General features: G+C 38.7%; 1 protein-coding gene across 47 annotated transcripts in view; it reads right to left on the bottom strand.

The window, feature by feature from the left end:
- SGIP1 (SH3GL interacting endocytic adaptor 1) overlaps positions 1–20,904 on the bottom strand; it is a 214,522-nt gene that overhangs the window by 53,299 nt on the left and 140,319 nt on the right. For 28 of the 47 annotated variants that reach the window (XM_035251786.3, XM_054236389.2, XM_054236390.2 and 25 more), the window contains 6 exons: positions 19,676–19,761; positions 15,941–16,033; positions 13,085–13,159; positions 10,476–10,976; positions 3,625–3,752; positions 2,488–2,614 (listed from right to left, as the gene is read on the bottom strand). In XM_035251786.3, the coding sequence (XP_035107677.1) occupies positions 2,488–2,614; positions 3,625–3,752; positions 10,476–10,976; positions 13,085–13,159; positions 15,941–16,033; positions 19,676–19,761 (1,010 nt within the window). The remainder of the gene's footprint in view (positions 1–2,487; positions 2,615–3,624; positions 3,753–10,475; positions 10,977–13,084; positions 13,160–15,940; positions 16,034–19,675; positions 19,762–20,904) is intronic. The other 19 variants (XM_035251806.3, XM_035251809.3, XM_054236398.2 and 16 more) reach the window with 2 other exon arrangements.

Below are 20,904 nucleotides of genomic sequence, written 5' to 3'. Positions count from 1 at the left end.
TTTCACATTCTAACCTGTCTAAAATAATTAATGAAATAAAAAAAGCATTTTATGTTAGCTCAGCTGGCAGTTTCCCCCACTTTCTTAGTCATATACAAAATAATGGTGCATTTTTCAATCGAGGGTGTCTTTAAACCAGTAAAAGGCAGTTGTATAGGAGCTCTTCCTTATTCGAGTGTGACAACACACAACAAGTCCTGTTTTTAGGTGTAGCATCAGATTTGCTATTGTGTAATCACAGCCATCATGAGAAATTTCATATCCAAAGTCATGTAGGGGCAATTTTCTTATATGAATTGCTGTATGGAAGGTTTAGACTTGCTCTTAAAACTTTAGTTTTTGAATTACTTTAAATTTGCTCCAATTTTGGCTCAAGTACCATAGGAAACGTCAAAAAAAGTATTGTGGTAGGAGGGAAATGTTGAGCTATCAACTTCAGAGAATTTGCTGCTTAAATTCTCTATCTCCCTCACACCATTTGCCTACATTAAGTTGACATTCCAAATCAGTCATGATTAGGCCCTTTGGCGCTGGACAGCCAAAGTGCATCCTCTCCGGACAGAAAGAGCAGTGCACAGCAAGCCTCAGGATAGTCAGTCTCCACAATATATTTACTTAAGAAAAAAGTGGCTGTCAGGTGACCCACAGCAGGTGAAGACAGAGCAGAAGGGTGAGGAATTCAACAGGATGATGAACACCAAAGAAATGTAATGAAACCAAATAAAATCAGTATGCTCCTCAATAATGAAGCAACGTGACTATCCTCTTACACGGCTATTTAAAAAAAAAAAAAATCCACTTTGGTCCATCTTGAAAGAACCCATACTAGATGTGTTAAGAATCAAAGTTTCCGGCCAGGATTTGAGATTTCTGTAGTAGAGAGTATAGAAACACATTGTACAAAATGTGTACAAAGTTCAATTCTTTGTGTGTACTATTTTCACTAGGAACCACAGTGCATTGAAAGAACATGTTACAGGTTTATCTGAGGTCACTTGGGAATCAGCTTTCTGAGTGACAGTTTACTCTTACTTTCTTTTCTGACCAACAAGGTAAATCACATGAAGTAGGTGAAACAACTAATCTTGAAAAAGAGTGGCAGTGTGGGGAATGGCTTGTAGCAATCGAGGAGTGTTAAAGAGATAGAGTTTTTAAAAAGTTACAGAAAAATACAAACAAACAAACAAAACAAAAGGGAAATGAGTTACTAGGCATTGGAAGGTAGGAGGCCCCAGACTGCCCCAATTGATGCTGCAGACAGAAACAAACCTGGCTACATAAATAATGTCAAATATCTGTCTGTTACTAATTCACATGAAGCTAGATAACTGGCTATATTTTCACCAAACTTGAAAGGTTCTTCTGGGAGGATCTGATTAAAGATATAAAGCATGTGATATAGTTGAAATTCTCTTTGGGGGCCTTAAGAGGCACACCTTAACTTATATTTCTGTGAAAACAGGCAGTTCTTTCTCTGGAAGAGCTTCAGGCTTCGACCAACCTACTCTCACAGGTTGTGCAGTGAGAAGGCAACTGTGCAGTCTGTTCTTCCAAGAGCAGCAGAAGGAATTTATTTAGCTTTAGTTAATGATTCTCCCAAGCAATGTGGGATGGGCCAGGTGGTTTACACTATGGAAGAGCCGGAGGGGAGTTCCGACAATAAAGGAAGACCATGGGGAATGGGGATTCCATGGGAAAAATGGAATGGGAAAGCCCTAGGTGGGAGACATGGTGCAAAAGTGAGAGAGGCAGCAGGAACCTGTCTCCTGCTGGGAGGTGGAAAAGAGAGGGACCAGCTTTGGAAAGGGGGATGACACTCCAGGCAAAATAAAGCATTGATAACTTGGAAAACCATCTGGCTGAACAGCCATTCTCAACACTTTCATCACAGCATAAGGAAAGAGGCACAAAAGCATTTACTGAAAATGCCGTCAACTACTTATTTCTCTAGGAAAATTGACCACACATCACCGAAAAGCACTAGAAAAGAATGTTGAAAAGTTTGCTGAAGTCTCACAATGCCAGTGTTTATACCATTTGTCAACATAAGGACAACCAAAAATGATGAAGAAATGAAAGCTTCAAGAAAATACAAGTTCTAAATTTTGTGATTTCTGATGTGGTACATGGTTGGAACTTAAATAACATTTCCCCTCAAAGGAGACTTTTTGTTTTAATAAATGATCTCTAAATTACAAGACCTTCCTTGGTGATTTCTTCTTTATTTTTTTGAATAGCTCTGTAAGGAACACCATAAGAACATTCCTGCAAAATACAGGTGTTAATGTTCTTGTATTTGTTTATTTGCCTAGGTAAAACACTTTGCCTCCTTTGCTGAGAAGGTGGTTTTAAAAGAAGTCAGGTGATAGTAGCAAAACACACAGCAAAACAATTTCAACCAGAAACACAGGGCCTTGGGGATTTCAGATCATAAAAAATAGCCAGTCAAAACCACAAACAGATTAAAAGAGAGGAGAGAATTTTTACCAACTGTGGGAGTAGTTGCTGCGCTCAAGGAATTGGTTGACGATATTGAAGAAGTGCTTTCAGCCCGCGCTAAGGGTGCTATTGGAGGAGGGCTGGAAGAATGAATGGGAGGGCTAAAAGGTCTGGACTGTAGGGAGAAGAAAAGAGATGAAAAGTTAGATAAACAGGTTGCAGTATTTTTGTTTTATATTTTTAATGTCTCCCAGCCCCAGATATAACAACTTCGGTTTTTAAAAAGTAGGTGACACCATTTTTACACTGAAATTAATTATATCTATATGAGAGTTTGTGGATTGGAGAATTTGTGGAGTTTGCTGGAGAAACCATAAACTATAACATGCTAAACTGTAAACCATAACATGCTAAACCTGAGCTTAGGGAAGCTGGGGTCTGTGACATGATCAGCGGGTCTGTTTCAGGACTGAACTCACATGCCCTCAGGGACTCAGCAGGTGACACAGAGTGAGAGCTCATACTCATCTAAAGCTCACAAAATACAAAAATACCGCAATGTGCTCGTCCAGCCAAATATTATGGATGTCATTAGTTTGCGGCTCCTATATGCAAATGCCAAAGAAATCTACCTCTCCCTCAAGTCTCTCCTAATCGTTCGCACAGAATGTTTTCCACTCCTCAGCTGTAAACACAGAATATTTTCCTCTCCTCAGCCTTAAAACGCAATGCAAGAAACTTTCGCAACAAATTCCTCATGCCACTGTTCCTTCGTTGTATATTCACTTAGTGTGCATACTATCACTAAGTCATCTGTATTTTGGGATCAGAAGCCAGGATTCACCCTCTCTTGGAGTTTTCTAACAGCAGGCAAATATTGTAAAACACCTGTCTTTCTAAAGCATTTAGTGCAATTGAATATTATTATTGGCATTTGCATCTAACCCACTGTAGCAGAGGTGAGGGCCCAAGCATCCTATTCCTATCATTTTAGACCTTGGCTTGAAGATGGTAGAAATTTGGGGAGGGTTGAAATGTACACTCATACCACAGTGACTGTCTTTCAGATACCACCTGTCAGGGTTGTTTGTGTAAGTCCTCTAAACACTTAGACCTGAAGGCATTTGGAGCTTCTGTTTGTCATTCTCACCGTTTCTGAGCAAGCCAGGGCAGAGGGGAACATACCACATCTCCAACTCCAGGCTTTCCTGGAGGTAGCTTTGGTCGGGATGGAGGCCGGGGAGGGGGTGGAGGTGGAGTGGTACTGCTGCAAGGAACCAAAGGAGTGGCTGGTCGAGCAGGGGATGATGCACCTGAAAAACAAGCTAGTATTAAAAATGGCTGGAAACACAGGGGGTCGAAGGGCTGTTATCACAGTACAATGCCAGTTCCAGACACTTAAAAAAATTTTTTTTTTGCCTTGGGAGTTACTACACTAAATACTGTAGCACTTTTTTTTTTACTCTTTTTTTTTCTTAATAAAGAAAAAAAATTTACTCCGTTCATCTATGGTTGATGGCAGAAGCTCATTGCCTTTCGTTGCCATGTGACACCCAGTGAAAGGTAAATCCTTTTATTGCTCTATGACAGAAGGTAAAGTCTTAAGACTCTTGGCTGCGTGGTAGGTACCTTTCATTACCATCACATACACACTAAACACGCAACAAATTCTCTTGCATTTTGCAGGTATTTGGAATTTGTTTATGTCCAAGATGATAATGGGAGATTAGAACATGAAGGAAGATGAATGATTTTTCCACTTTTGGTTTTTCTTCTTTAAACGTGATAAGAGAATTATGCTTTTGACTGTGGTCAAATTATGAGAGCCAACTTTATCAACGTACCCAAACACTGGAGGGTAAGCAAAAGACAAAATATAAGAAAATAAATTAGATGTTGCATGAATACTTTGTATATAGAATCTTAATAGAAATGCATTGAATTTAGAGGATCTTATTTTGCGAAGGAGGCTGCTTAGGAATCTGTCAAGGCGGAGTTTGCCCATAATGATTTTTGGAAGAGCCTCTTGGATTTACTTTTCTGGCTGTCAATGACAAGCGTATGAAACACAGAAGACACACAGAGGCTGGCATGCACATCAGTCAGCACACCAGTGGGGTCTCTGGATTCAGGAATCTGCCTAACTTCAGCCATATGTCTGAGATACACAGGGAAACTGGACTGCAAACCTTAAAAAAAAGTCAAACCAATGTTCAAACAGTTCTTGTTTAGTAAAGTTCTGACTACTCCTGAGGTTTTTCTCACTTCTGTTAGAAGCAGAGGTATCAAATCATCCCAAGAAAATTCTAAGAAATCCTGCCCTGGGAGAATATCCACACATCATCCCCCACATCTGCCGCCCCCTTGCTGCCTCCAAAACAACACACCACAAAAACTGGGACCTCTGGAGAGTTTTTAGATTAGCATCTCAGTCTCCAAATTTTCAGACTCTCAAGAGCTTTAAAGTTAAGCAGCAAAACCTATCATTTCAGAAATCTTCTCTGTTTTAGGAGAGTCCCTGCGGGATTAAACCTTGCTCCTCTTGTTCAAATAATCTGAAATCCTGAGTGTATTTCTCTGTGCTGTTTACTCTGTGTGTAATCACATTAGTATGAAATCCTACCAATTATTTCTTCCACTCCCTCTCTATCTCCACCTTCCTCTACTACTACCACCCATATTCTTACATTTTATTCTCCACTGGGTCAGGGTCTATGCTAAGCACTTTATATATATTATCTTATCCCCTTGATAAACTTTGGAGGTAGGTGTTATTAGGTATCTATGCGGAATCTGAAGATCAGAGATTCAGTAACTTGTCCAAGGGCACATAGCTCAAACTGTGTATGTACCTCCAAAGCCCATGCTCTTAAATGCAATCTCTCATAGCTTGAGATGGACTGTGGTGTAGACTCCCACATTTTGCATAAAGTTTGTTCTTACTTTTGCTTGGCTTGCACATCTCTCTTTCAATATAGATGTTTTTAGCCTTTTGCTAATCTTCTCTTAAAAATAAATGGTATGTTTTGACAGGCCCCACTACAAAGTTTTCTTTTGATTATTGTGTTAGTAGAGTTACACCCAGGATGTTTTCAGAAGACAGAAGTAACAGCATAGAGTAAATAAATCTTTAAACAGTGAAGTCTTAGGACATTTTTATTTTTGGTGGTGATGGAGGAGGAGTTGTTCTATTTAGCTTCATGAAAACAATACCATAGGAATGGTCCAGAATGTCTATATGTAGGTCTGTTTCCAAAAAATAGTCTTTTGAATCAGTCTCAAAAAAAAATGCCAGCTGTTTATTCTTTTCCTACATGTTCCAGAAAAAAATTTTAAAACTCCTTTCAGTGATGCCTGGGAAAGTACTAAGGAGCCGTCATCAAGGCAGTGTGGAAACTGAAAACACTGGATGATGTGAGAGCTGGTCTTGCTGGCCTGAAACCTCAGCTTCCTTGTTTTAAAAAGTGTGACACTGTTTCTACCTTGCAAGGTATTTGTAACAAATAAAATTGAAAATGCTTTTGAAAATATTGACTATATAAAATTTTACACAAATAGAAAGTAATAGATACTGGTGATGATGATGAAGATTGTGTTTTTTGATACAAATACAACTAAAAAGTTAAAAAAGTTGTTAATTGAAAATTGTTTTCCTTTATGGATCACCCATCAAAATCACTTTTTCTGTACTGAATTGAAGTAATAATTGATTTGTTGTGCAGCTAGAAAGACACTAAGAGAGAGTGTCTAAGAAGCAAAAGGATATTTCAGTTAAAACCCTGCTTGACCAAACCCTGAGGCTCAGCAGAGGATGTTCAGGGCCTGAGGAGTATTTCACAACTGAACTAAGACTTCACATACTTTTGTGAAATTACCCAATTGTTTCATATTTTAAGAATGTAGATGGCTGTCCTTGTGCATCTTTATCCTCACTCTTCAATTTTCAGTTGCATTTTCATTTCCCCCTTAAAGAGTGTTTATTTCCAGAACCATGCTGGAAAATGACTTGGACAGCACCACTCTTTAAGGTTTAAATTAAAAAACCAAAATACATTGAATTTTGTGAGTTAAAAAAGGTTGGCAACCATTGACATGCTCTCAATCCATTTGTTGTTCTCAACCTGGTTTAATCAATTTCCTTGGTAACCTCCAAAGACCGCATATCTACAGCTGCAACTTTCATCCCTTTTTTTAAATGTGTGTGTTGGGCTGGAGCAGTGGAAGCATGTGGGAGAAGTGGTCAAGGTACAGCCGGTGGAATCCAACAGATCAGAGGGGCCAGCTCTGGGCTCTGCAACTTACTAGCTTTATGACCACAGCTAAGTTACATTTTTGAGCTCGTTTCCTTATCCACAAATGAGGTTAATAGACCATGCTGTTGCTGGGAGAATCAAGTGAATTAAAACATATGCACTTTGAGATATGTGAAGAGCTAAACAACCTTTCCCACATTGTGTTTCTTAGAACATAATTATACCATTTCTTTGAAAAAAACTATTAAATATGTATGTAAATGATTATATGCTGTGTTTCTCTTTTTGATGACTAACACATTAAAAGCCCTAAAACATTACTAATAGAGCTTTCTGCCATGTGAAAACGTTCTAGAACTGTTAGTAGATTTGCTAGCCACTTGAATTGTGGCTACTCTATGTAAAGAATGGACTTTTTATAGTAATGTTGAGCAATTAAGGGTATAATTAAAATAACCCCATGTGGCAAGGGACTACTGGATTGGACATCACTGCTCTGAAAGGCTCGTAGTTACAAAATATATTTGGTTAATTTAACCCCAGGTGGCTCAGACTCATTTGTTTATTGACTTGTATGTTTGCATATAACATCTTTAGTTTCCCAAGCTGGAAAATGTTGCACTCAACATTCTTTACTCACTCCTTTCTTTCCCTGGCCCCCAAACATGGTGCAAGCCAACAAAACTCTTTCCCCCTGACCTCTGGCACGCAACCCACATAAGAGAAGAGATAGACTTTGCCAAGAACCAGTGTCTGCATTCTAGTTAAGTACTGTTCTGGCCAAAATAGGTATTTATAACTTTTTGCCATAAGGAAATTGAAGTTCTTGGAGCAAATTCTCAACTTCCAACTGCTTTTCAATAGCAGGTAACTCTTCTGGTTCACAAAGTTGTCAGTACTGTCTATACTTGGTCAGTGACAGTCACCTTGCTGTGAATACAATTTTAAAAATGAGTGCATAGTGGTATATAATTAAATATGCTTTGAGAAGTACAAGAAATTTAGTTTCATCAGGCCTAATGCTATAAAAAGCAAATAGTGAGAAGTATTGCTAATCTTTAAAACATGAGGCCATAACCTATTGTATCAATCTCAAATTTATATTTCTGCCAGCTTCTGTATGTTCTATCAATGAAAGATTAAGCAGCAAATAAACTGGGACTTAATTAAGGAGATAACGCTGCAGAGTTTTATTTATTCATGGGCTTCAGTGACCCAGTTCAATCTTCGACTTAGAAATCCAATCTTTTAATACTAGTAAAGTCAAGCTATTTCCAGCTCAATTATTAAGTATCAAGTCTTTACTGGTATCATTTTAAAATAATTTCAAATAAGGACATGGAAGCTAAACATTAAAAATCACAACAAAACTCTCAAATTTTCCAGAAAGAAAACAAAAGTTCCTTTCTTCCTAATTAGATAAGTGGTAAATTCAATTGAACAAGTATCTTCGAGAGCTTTATGAAAGGTGTTAGATGAAACACAGATGAATTACCAAAGCCACTTGTCCTCCCTACTCCTGGCTAAAAGTGTTTCATTTGAGAGCACTGTGGCCTACCTGTGGAGGGAGGTGGGTATTCTTTAAATGTTCTTTCAGAAGACTGAGGGCCTGGATTAGTAGAGCTACATAGAAAACAGAAGTACAGACCCCTCTTTTACAATGGACAACTAATGTCTTTCTGGGTGTGTGTTTGGAGGCTTTACATAGTGATTCTTTATTATCTTTACAGATGGATAAGGAGCTTTGTATCCCATAAAAGACCTAAAAAAAAAATAGAGGGATGAAGATGGATGCTGTAACCCTCTAGAATTAGGGAGAGGAGCACAGAGGAGTACATTTTGAGAGAAGACATTCGGTGATCTTGTTGATGATATTGTGCAGTGCAGACAGTTCTCAGTAGTCAAATAAGTTTGGAATATTTATGAATAAACCTTACTAAAGTGCCTGGAGAGCACACAGGCTCTGGATCAGACAGACCTGAGTATGAATCCAGTCCACTGCCTCCAGCTTGTAAATTTGGGCAAATTACTTGACATCTCTGAGTCTCAGTTTTCCCCATCCGTAAAATGGGAAAAATAACAATATCTACCACATGGTGTTGTTGTATGAAATAATGTACAAAAAGCATTTAGGCCAAAATGCAGATAGGGCTGAGTGCAGTGGCTCACGCCTGTAATCCCAGCATTTTCGGAGTATGAGGCAGGTGGATCACTTGAGGCCAGGAGTTTGAGACCAGCCTGGCCAAGACGGTGAAACCCTGTCTCTACTGAAAATATAAAAAAATTAGCCAGGCATGGTGGCACGCACTTGTAATTCCAGCTGCTAGGGAGGATAAGGCAGGAGAATCACTTGAACCCAGGAGACAGAGGTTACAGTAAGCCAACATGGTACCACTGCATTCCAGTCTGGGTATCAGAGCGACTCTCTGTCTAAAAACAAAGCAAAACAAAGCAAACAAACAGCATGGTGCCCAGGACAAGAAACTATAGTTTCTATTATTTGCAAAGTAAAGACTCCCAAAGGTCTTACGGTAAAAATACTTGGTGATTTTGAATAGTTTTCCTTTTGCGGGGATGAGGACCTGGGGGCATACACACCTAATGATAAAAAACATTGGTTTTGAGTGCAGTACTGGTGAGTGCCTAGCCCTCTTCTTGACCACCATGGATGCTCTCACTTTAAGCACAGAAGCATTTGTAAGCACAGAACAAATTCTGAAAGACCTCATTGAAAGAAGCAGTGATGATGACCCAATAGTAGAATTTCTCTCTCTTACTAGATTTAAGTACCTTGTACTTTACTGCCTCTTTCACATCAAATGCAAACCAAATACGTGGCACCCCCCCGAAGGTCCCTAAACTGAACTCACATGCACAGGAAGGAAAGCACTGGGGTATGTTGTCAGACAAATTTGGGCAACAGTGGAATAAATGATATGGGGGAAGATGCATTTGAAAATCTTGACATTGCTTTGGTGTGCATGGCAGGTGATCCATGCTTTCATTATTAAAAAACACAAAATGAAGCTTCAAATAAGGAAAAACAATAAAATTCAATGTCAGAATCAGCAGACTCCATCACCTGTCATCACACTTAGAGTTGACCTCATAGCCTGATGAGTGTGTCAAATGGTGAGAACACAGAACAAGTTTGTCTTCAGTGAAAGCTTGATTAGATTAGGGTTGCAGTATATGTATCCTTTTTTTCTTTTTTCTTTTCCTAAAATATCCTTTTTAAACCTGACATCTTTTCTTCTAAAGAAATCCGAGGGGTTAACACAGTTCTCCCACAACCAAAAAAAAAAAAAAAAAGAAAAGAAAAGAAAAAAAAAAGAATCCCATTCACCCTCTCCTGCCCACCTACATATACACACAATACACTGACCCACAAAACCTAGTGTCCTTGTGGAGGCATCCAACAAGGAAATCAGACATTTAACATGAAACCCACTCTCTGTGAAATCTGTCTTCCTAGGACTTTCCTGAATTCCAAACAATGGCATGACAGCTTTGTTTTAGAGATCAAGATCTCCTAAATGCAGGGTGGATGGCAGGGCACACCTAAGGGCTGGGAGTACACGGCAGAACACATCCACAGACTTGGACCACGACTGTGAGCATCTGATGAACTACAACATGCTGTGGGGCCACAGGGCACCCAGACCAGAGGCGTGAGGGTTGAAGCTCTGAAGCCAGCTGCCAGGCAGGAGGAGGGTGTTGCTCACACTGCAGCAGCCATGGCCATTCCCCGTCACACAAAGCACACTCAAGCATAAGACATACCACTGGTGGTCCCCGTACCAGGGCCTGAGCCAGGTCCGGGGGACGAAACCACAGTCCTGTAGGTGGGTGGTGGTGGGGGAGGTGGAGTTGCTCTCTGTCCCAACCCAAAATCTTTAGGAGATGAGATTGTTTCTAAGTAATCATCTTTAATGAAGGTCTGCTCAGCGACTTTCTTCTGGACTTCTTCTAAATTGAGCGGTGATGGTACATTGCGAGGAGGCCCAGGAGGCCCTGGGGGGCCTGTGGGACCTGGGTGGCCAGGAGGGCCTGGAGCTGGGGAGTCAGCTGGGTTGTCTGGTGTAGCTGGTGGGGACACCACTTTTTCCCTTGGAGTCAACTCCGGAGTCACATGTTCCGGGGACGTATCAGAAAAATGGACCCACTTTTCTTCAGCATTAACAGCAACAGACTTGGGGGACAATACTGGGCCAAAAATGCTGTCCAAGTCATTGATGGATGGTAGTTTTTCAATTTTGACCTCTGTGGCTGACTGGTCATTTCCTGTGGTTAAAGTAGTTGATTTTAAACTTTAATTGACTTATTTGTGTGGGGAGTGAGGGAGGGAGGCAAAGATTGGAAAATACATTGCTGTGTGAGGTGCCTCAGTGGGCATACTTCATGATGTAAAGATATCTTTATTGGATTAGGAGCTGAAGGTGAGGGGAGAGATCTCCCACTCCATAAAGTGAGCATCATATTTTTATGCTATTATTTACTCTTTTTTGCAAGCTGAGCACAGCTAGCTACTTTTACCGTCATTGAAAGTGCTGTGCGTAATACTGCTCTCAAAGGCTGCCCACAGGTGAACACAGTGTGAACATTTTGACAAGACAGTGTTAGATTCACAGAGAAGTACAGGCTCCGGGACTGTAAATTCCAAAAGCAAGATCCCTCCTGAAAATCTGGCCTACTGAAATACACATCACACAATGTAAAAAGAATTGAGAAGTGAAAGTCGCCCTCATGTTTTATAAAGATTGTCTACTCTAGTATCCTAAATGAAGACATTGGCGAAACTGATTATAATATCCATTAATTAAAAAAAGGTCACATCATATTTAGCTGTATATCCTTAACCTTAAAAACACCAGAAACACAGTACAAAGATTAAGAAGTTATCACCATAAAGATACAAATACAGATATATACACCTCATACACAACACACACAGATTATTGAGGAGGCATTTGCTACTTGTTAGAACTGTTACATATCTACCTGCTTAATAGGGAAGAAAATACTTTGAAAAATTTTAATAGTTTCTTTTCTCATTAAGTCTGACCTGTCAACATCATAGGCATAACTGATATTTAGTTATAGGATATCATGATACTGAAAAGTCTCTGTTTTCCTAAAATCGCATAAGCTATTATTTTTAATTCATAGCAATAAGAGAAAAAATTAAAAACTATCTTCTACAGCTCTATATGAAGAAATGCACTTTTTTAAAAACTGAGGTTATTCACATTAGAAATTGTTACCTAAATAACTGAAAAGCAAGAGCAGAAGTCACTTTACCTTTATATAACTCTTGAACTAGATGACCTATCTTAGTATTTCCGTATTTCTGATTTAAAAGGAATTAACTTTCAAGGTTCCAAGGCTACAGATAAACGGGGAAGCATTTTGCATGGTCTGCAATATTTACAATCTTGTGCTAGTAGGTGTATTTATATCCAACACAATTTGTGGAAATACAAGGGGCCAAAATGGCTTGAACCTGAAAATATCTTTACTTATGAAGCTCTGGATGACTCTCTATTGGGTTTGAGTCAATATAAATTTCATAAATGACTACATCCTGCTTTGGCTTTTGTTGATGAATGCCCACTCTGCAGCTATCAAACTCACCAGGCTGCATAAATAGCAAAGGATGAAGCTGCAATAGAATTCCAAAAGTGATAAAGAACCACATTCTAAGGGCCCAGGCACATAAAACAGCTATTACTACTTTTGATTTGCCAGTCCAGTAAGACTTGGCAGGCTATAAATTGTGTGAATACATAGTATTGATTTTAATAGATGATGAAGGTGTGCCTTAAGCATTATCTGTCTACAGGCAAGTAGCAATTCCTTGCCATATTTCATAATCTTTACATAGCTCTTTACCATGGGGTAATAAACACTGGAATGACCACTGGAAAAATAATTTCCCCACCACCATTATGCTGCACACCCTGGGAACCATTTAATGTCTTCATAGACTAGATAGTTTTAGTCTTAGGAAATTGTCTTGATAAAATACCAATTGTGCTTTAAGACTATGAATTTGTAACTCATTAAAATGAGATCCAAAGAAGTGAGGGGTTAATTAAACAATGACTTTTCATATTGAGATATTTTCCTTTCATTTTATAAAATGGCTCTCATTCAACATTATACCAAGGAAAAATTTAATTGAGAAATTATTACTAATTCTTTTGTGTGTGAAACCTGGCAGTGATGCTTTAAAATAAGTCTGCATAAGAAATTCTAATGGAAGCAAAACTAAATGGTGACACTGTAATGTTTTAGTGTAGCCTACAGTTTTCAGCACATCAAGGGCATGTTTGCCTGGGTCACTGCTCTATTTGACACATCATCCCAGAACTGAAAAAACAAAAGCTTACCTGGTCCAATTGTTAAGGGGGATCCTGTTCGGGGTGGGGTAGCTGGTACGTTTTTTGGAGGCAGTGGCGGAGGTGCTGCAAAGAGATGAGAAACCAAGTATCATTGATCATGTTCTTCCTAAGTTATACAATACACTTTAAATAAGCAGGATTCGGGCTTTCAGTTATATTCCTGCTATTGGAAATGGAATAGCAATTAGTGGTCTATATAGATTTTAGTTCAAAGAACTGAAGCAGAACCCATTCAGATTCTTCCGTTTTATGAAAACAAGAGATCAAAAGAATGTCAGACAATAATATCACCATTTTATTCACTTAGATATGATTCAACACACAAACCTCAAGCCACAACTAAGTCCTGCCCCTGTACTAGGAACTAGGGTCATAGGGTTGGATAAAAATAGCCTCTGCCCTCAAGGGATTCTTCACTGACTGAAGGAAATCATGTTAGCTGACAGTAACACTCGAGGGTTTAATCATGGAAATAACAGATTGGGTGGGGCTCCTGTGAAAGGTTCTTAATCCAGTCAGGATTGACTGCCTGGATGAAGTCCAGAAAGATTTCTCAAAATCATATTTCTTAAATTTTAGTACGTTTTTAAAAGTTAGAAGCAAAGTGACCCTCCTTGGGTCAAGGAGGAATGGACAGATTCCTTCGATAAAAATTCAGCCAAAACAAGTATCATGGCCCCTACCAAGAGATTCACCCTTCTGAGCTGGATTGTCATGTTGTGGGCAAAGTTTGGAATTACTGTTTCAATGGGTTCATTTCTTCTTCCTCTTTCTTTAAGAGTATGTTTTCTTGTCACTGGCCCTATTTGGTAGATTCAAAGCATTCACATAAATGTCATAGGCCATCCCAAAGTTTAGTTGTGAATCTGAATGCTGTCCAATTTCTCACAACCTAAATGTAGAGGGTGGCAGGTGGGCACATGGCTGGAGAGTGCCTGCTGGTACCTTCCACCTGCCTAAATTAGGAAGAATCTTATTCTGTCATTCCTCCCTCCTCCTCCCCTTCCCATACTTTATTTATTATTTTTAGGCAGCATCCTGTTTTTCCACACAGTAAGTATGACTAACAACACTCATCCTAAAGCCTAGGAATATGTGGTTCTTAATCTCAGTGACGAGCTTCTGAAAACTACACCTCTAGTGGATCATATTTTCCCATAGAAGTTAAGAGTCAATCAGGGGTTCTGCTCCTAATTAAGGATCTCCGCCAAAAATCAAGGTTATAATCAACAAAATACAATAAAAACAAATAAAATACTATAAAAGCCTAATAATATAAAACAGAAAACATATGCTGCAACTGCAAAATGAGCAGAATGACACAATGCATATCAACCAAACAACAGCCTCTGCTGTGCTAAGTGTAACCACCGCACATAAGACTCACAACTCTGAAATACCAACAGTTAAAACCAATACATCACCTCCATAAACAATTCATTTACTCTCTTGACATTTACGAAAGGGTTTACCAGGAATCACTTGGATAGCTCAGGTCTGTAATGAAAGGTTTTCACGGAAGTTACAGCTTTTTCACTGGTTTTGTTTTGCAGGGAAAGACATTCAAAATCATGCCACAAAATCATGGCTTAAATATTTTAAAAATACATATTTTAAAGTTAGAAGTTTTAAAAAATTGTTGATAATGATGTTTTTCCTATCCTGTTTAATGAGGGACATATCTTTGGAAAGACTAGATCACATGGCTTTATAGCAATATTATTTCCAACAAATAACCTCTTGGACTTTGAATTAACCCCTTGGTTAATTCTCATGATCATATTTAGGCACCAAGAAGCAAAGCTCTGGAGATGCTGAACTGGAAAAAGTATAAGTTGGTCTGTATGTGAGCCCAAAGGGTGAAAATACCCTCTGCATCTCCCTCCTTCCCAAAACGCCTTTTTTTGAAATCCAATTCTTCAAAGAGTGCCTTCCACAGACATGCTTCAGAGGCAGTCTACTGAAAAGGGAATTCAATACATCTGTAAGAAGGGTGGCTTTACCTGATGAACAATCCACTCAGTCTAAATAGTGAACCCACCACCTGTGAAGGGCTATCTAGATTTTCAGGACCTCCTTCCTCAGCCACCTGGGCCATGCTGAAGAAGCCAGGCTAATGGCAACTTTCACATAAATATACCCTGATCTAGTGTCTCCGTTTCTCTATACCATATAGCCTCATTTCTCTTGTTCCCTAATTGTCACTCTTTCCTACCAATGTGTCCTTTCTGTCCTGTGCAGCGTCAGTTGTTCTATAGGATGAGCAGACACCATATCAAACTTGTTCACCTCTGTGATGTATGATAAGCCTAATGCCTGGAACGCAGTAGGTTATTTAGCCCACTTGCTTCTTATTCTTACATATATACAATGAGTAAATATATACATTAATAAATTCATTCATTTATTCATTGTATATATATATGTACAATATAAATATGCAATATATATTTATTCATTGTATATATGTAAGAATAAGAAGCAAGTGGGCTAAATAACCTACTGTGTTCATATGTACAATGAATGAATGAATAAGCACGTGGGCTTTCAGATATATACATATTCTTACACATATACAATGAATGAATGAATAAGCACGTGGAATTTCAGAAAAGGCTATGATTCAAGGTTAATAATTTGCTTTGTTGTATTATTTTCCTTTTGTCTTTATAACCTGCCCTGAGCTCTTTAACTTGAAAGCCTGTGAGAATAACATCTCTTCTTAATATTACTCAGTTCTAACATTGCTTATGTAGACCTTCTAAGAGTTGCCTAATTTCACTATGCAGACAGACAGTAAAATGAGTCACTTATTTTTCCAGACAGAGCAGACACATAACTTACTTCCAGTGGGAAAAGGCCTTGTTAACTTTGGCGACTCCATGCTTGGATTAAGTGGTTGGCCTGAACCCCATATCTCAGGTTGATCTAAAAGAACTGGAAACAAAAAAGAAAATGTCCCAGGGTGAGTTAAAAAAAATCCCCATACTTTAGAACTTAAAATTTCAAGTTGAGCTTTACTAAATTATTTTCCTCTTATCTCAGTACTAAAAACTTAATTTAGGAATGTGCCTCTCCTTATTCGTTTCAAGCAGAGAATAGAAATAGGAGTGTGGTGTGAGTGTGGGTGGGAAGAGTGTCTGTGTGTGTACATATAGCTACATAAAAACTTTCAGAGCAGAATCTGCATTTTCTTTCTGGGTGGTCACTTAAGGACATTCTGAGTATCAGTAGATGTGCTGGCTCTGTCTCAGGTGCCCATTTGAAAATCCAGACATTAACCCCATGGACACTTGTTTTGTTGTAAGTTGGTTTATTTAAAGTCTCCTATGAATATGCTTCAAAACTGAAAATGCCTGGGTTCTGTGCAGTGGTTCCTACCCTTGAAGGGTTCTACAGGGTCTTTAAATAAACCTTTTACAGCATCATAAAAAGGAATTAAATTATTCTAAAAATGCTTAGTGAATATGTTAAGAGAGCCAGAAAAATAAGTAGTTAGACACCTAACATAGGACAATTAGGTTTTGGGTCTAAGGACACTAAGTTTAATATTTCTTCTCCTTCTTTTTTCTTCCTGTTCAGATTTTTAAAACAGCTATGGCAATGTAAATAGTTAGTGCTTCTCAGCACCTCTCCTGTGGCAGGGATTATACAAGTGATGCTGTAATTCATCATGTCGTCTAGGACAGGCTGGGAAGTCAGTTGGATGGGGTTTGAATCTATCCTCTGCACTGACTATAGGACCGCCGCAAGTTACTTAACCTCTCTGTGCTGCCTTCCTTCAGTTTAAAGTGGAGATAATAAAAGCGACCTTAGAGAATTATGAGGAGGATTAATGGAGGAAAGGTATATTAATATAGTGCATGTAAAATGTATGTAAAACATGTATCAGAAGGCCAGTAGCTATTATTATTTATTTGAATACTCACAACTCCACCATGTGGTTGATACCAGTTCCACTTGTGGGAGAGGAAACTGATGACTGGAGTGGTTGAATGAGGTGTCCACGGTAAAAGCAGAAGAGCTAAGATCTGATGCAGGCATACCTAACTCTAAAATACACATTTTTTTCCCTAGGCCATTTCAATTAGTGATAGAAAAATGTTTCTGGGCCAGGCATGGTGGCGCATAGCTGTAATCCCAACATTTGGGGAGGCTGAGGTGGGAGGATTGCTTGAGTTGAGGAGTTCAAGACCAGCTGAGCAACATGGTGAAACCCAGTGTCTACAAAATATACAAAAATTAGTCAGGTGGGGTGGCATGCCCCCGTGGTCCCAGCTACTTGGGGGCTGAAGCTGGAGGATCACTGTGGGAGGTCGAGGCTGCAGTGAGCTAAGAACTTGCCACTGCAATCCAGCCTGGGTGACAGAGTGAGATCCTGTCTCAAAAAAAAAATAAGCATGAAAATAAAAAATCAATCTAAAGAAGAATGAGTAGGCACAAAAGGGAAGTGTGGTTATTGAAAGAGGTAGTGTGACTGGTACAAACGCAGGAACTTTACAGGACTTCGGGGGATGAAGTCATTTAAAGAGTAGTTGAGTCCACGATAACGGACAGGTCCAGGTATGTATCTCCTCTCTATCACAAACCTCCAAGAAGGTCTTCGCTCTGTTTTAACATGAAAGCAGACATTCTCCAAAGATATGAAGCAGCATTTTCTTCATAAATTCGATGTGGAACACAGCTTTGCTTTTTAAAACTGATTTCTATTTTTTATGTAAAGTTTCTATTTTTTATGTATAATTATGGGATTCCTTAAACAGGCAGATTTAGGTGCAAAGCATCAAATCCCATCTCCAGTCACCATACAATTATGTCATTAAAAGTGAGATTGATCACAGATGAGTCAATAAGGAAACAATCGTCTCACTGCAAGGCCATCTTTACATAGGGATTCTAAGTTACGGACATTTAAATCACTAAGGGAGTATTTAGAAATGTTCTTTGTACATGTTCCTAACAAAAACATTGAAAATATTCAGGTGTGGCTGACCGCTGGCTATCTCCCAGAATTCATTCTCCAGTTCCTCTATAGTAACAGAATCATTGCTGGCTACATGGCACCAAATTCTGTCTATTTGGCTTTGGCAGGAAGTGACCTGTGTCTCTTCAGGTTTTGCTCTTAGAATAGTTAGCAGTGAGTTCCAGTGTCCTTACCCCACTTCCTTTCTTCTGAATGGGAGAGGAGAGCTGCAGCCGTCTTCTTGGAGCCAGAGATAAAAGTAACATTTTGAAGACAGCAGAGCTACTCTGCTAGTCCTATTGTTTACTTCTAGACTGTTAACATGAAAGAGTAAGAAAATTCTATCTTGTTTAATTTACTGTACTTGGCGTCTCTTTGTTAATGTAGCTTAGTCTACTCATTGTGCTTCTAATTCTTGTCATCTTTAGCACTTAAGACCCTTCACCAGTAGGTTCTAGAAAGATAACATGTTATTATATATTTACCAGGGTGCTCCTAAATCAAATAATTTTTTATAAACACATTTTATATGTGTTTATAAAAAAACAGCTACTGGAGATGCATGCATTAGCCATAAACACATTTCAGGAATAGATAAGATACATTTTATAGAAAGTTGATTTTCTATCAGTAAAGCACACAGTATTTACAGCCATCCAAAAACAGGGTTAATTTTAAAAAGTTAAATATTTAACTCTAGGAATAAATATTTAATAGGTAAACTCAATAATAATGGCTGAAATAAAGATATTTCTTCAGTAGCATTGTCTTTTTAATTTAATTTAATTTTTATTTTTTTTAAGGTAGGGTCTTGCTTTGCCGCCCAGGCTGGAGTGCAGTGGTGTGATAACAGCTCTCTGCAGCCTTGACTTCCTGGGCTCAAGTGATCCTCCCACCTCAGCCTCATGAGGAGCTAAGCCTACAGGTGTGCACCAACATGCCCAGCTAATTTTTAAGTTTTTTTTTTTTTTGTAGAAATGGGGGTCTCCATATGTTGTCCAGGCTGGTCTTGAACTTCTGGGCTCAAGCAATCCTTCTATCTCAGCCTTGCAAAGTGTAGGGATTGAAGGAGTGAGCCACTATGCCTGGCCTTATTTCTAAGTTTCTAAATGATTCAAAGTCATTCCTGGGTCTTAAGCCAGCAAACAATGACTGTCATGAGAAATACAGTTGATGCCTTGATTATCAAGTGGGAAAGATCAAAGGTGGTCAGGGAGGCTAGACCCCAATGACAGTGGCAATGACGGGTATATGAAGGTCTATCTGTCTCCATTTGTGAATCTGTTGATACCTCAAATGGTGATGGTCTGGCTCCCAGAACATTTACTTCATGACAGGGATATGTGTAAATATGCAGTAATTTTTACTGATTTCTTTTGAAGAATGAGCTTGTTAGAATATTAGATATTTCTTGAAGTAAAGTTTCAAATCCTAAAATAACAGAGATTTGAAAACTAAACTCCTGTGCTTTACAGCACACCTAGATTGGAACTTTTCCTTCCCATGAGGATAAAATATTAAAAGTATACCTCAAAATACATACATTTAATCTAGAAAAGTTGTACTTTAATAAAAGAAAAAAACAAATCTACAACACATATAGTTTCTTTTCCTACCTTCCATCTTCTGTTCATCAAAAGCTGATTCTAGTGGTGGGCCAAAGAGAGGAGCAAGGGCCGTAGTGTCATCCGGAGGCTTTTTGCTAAATCATACACATTGAGGCAAAATAGAGGGAAAAGGCTCAAAAATTATTGCTCGAAAAGATATACAAGCTTTTGCATATTTTTCTCAGTAAAACAAGCGTGTGTGTGTGTGCACTAGTGCATACATGCGTGCATGTGCATACAAGCTCCGTTAGGACTAGAAACTATTTTATAAGGATGTCAGATGTATTATGGGACAAAAGAACTGGTAGAAGGTGAGATCCTTAGTTCTCAATGGAGGGCTGAGGTGCTTATCCAATAGAAATAAGTTGAAGGAGAATAACTCTTTCAAAGCATCATGATTCTCTATACTTAGAAGAAATAACACTAGAGATGAGAGTTTATTGCAAAGCACCTTTCTCCCCAAGATCTCAAATACCATTTATATTTGATTTCGCCACATCTCTGTGCTGTGGTTAATGCAGTTTTTAATTAGTGAAAGTCAAGCATAAGGATATGAAATAAAAAGCTACCAAGAAGTTTCATCCTCCAATAGACTAGTTATAACCTCCTAATACCCCGATACAATAAATCTCAGAAGGAGAAATATTGAGAAATCAGGGGAACAGGAGGATAATAAGTTACACTGGTATCCCTTCTCTTAATTATCACTCCGGACTGATTCTTAAGAAAATGATGCATAATTATCTTCATTTCTTCTCCAAATCTGATTCCGCTTATTGATCCCAATGAGGTCTATGTATGTAGGGTAAGGGGTAAAGAGTGAAAAGGAGAGGGGAGAGGTTGGAGAAGGAGGATAAATATTGAAAATAATCCAGTTTATAAATAGAAATAGCAGTCTTTTCATAAAACAATGCCCATTTGTACAATACTTACCTAACCCACAGAGTACACTGTAAAATACAATGCTTTGCCAAAAACTAAAAGCAGAATGGAAAATTCCTTTGGTGTGTGGCAGGTGGAATGTATCATGAGATGGTATCCAACTAGACAGGCTTCTTTTCATAAGGTAACGTAATGATATTGTACATCAGAATTCCAGACACCAAAAGACCTCTTTAGAGAACTTTAGTGGCCCCATCAGGAAGGGGACTACACATTCTATAGGCAGTTAGTTCAGATAAATGCAGAGTCTTTCCCTAAAGATCTCCCTTGGGCTGACTTATGAAAAATAATAACAT

This window comes from Callithrix jacchus, chromosome 7 (genome assembly GCF_049354715.1).
Source record: "Callithrix jacchus isolate 240 chromosome 7, calJac240_pri, whole genome shotgun sequence".
Classification (NCBI taxonomy): domain Eukaryota; kingdom Metazoa; phylum Chordata; class Mammalia; order Primates; family Cebidae; genus Callithrix; species Callithrix jacchus.
This window is presented reverse-complemented; position numbering and strand designations above follow the sequence as displayed.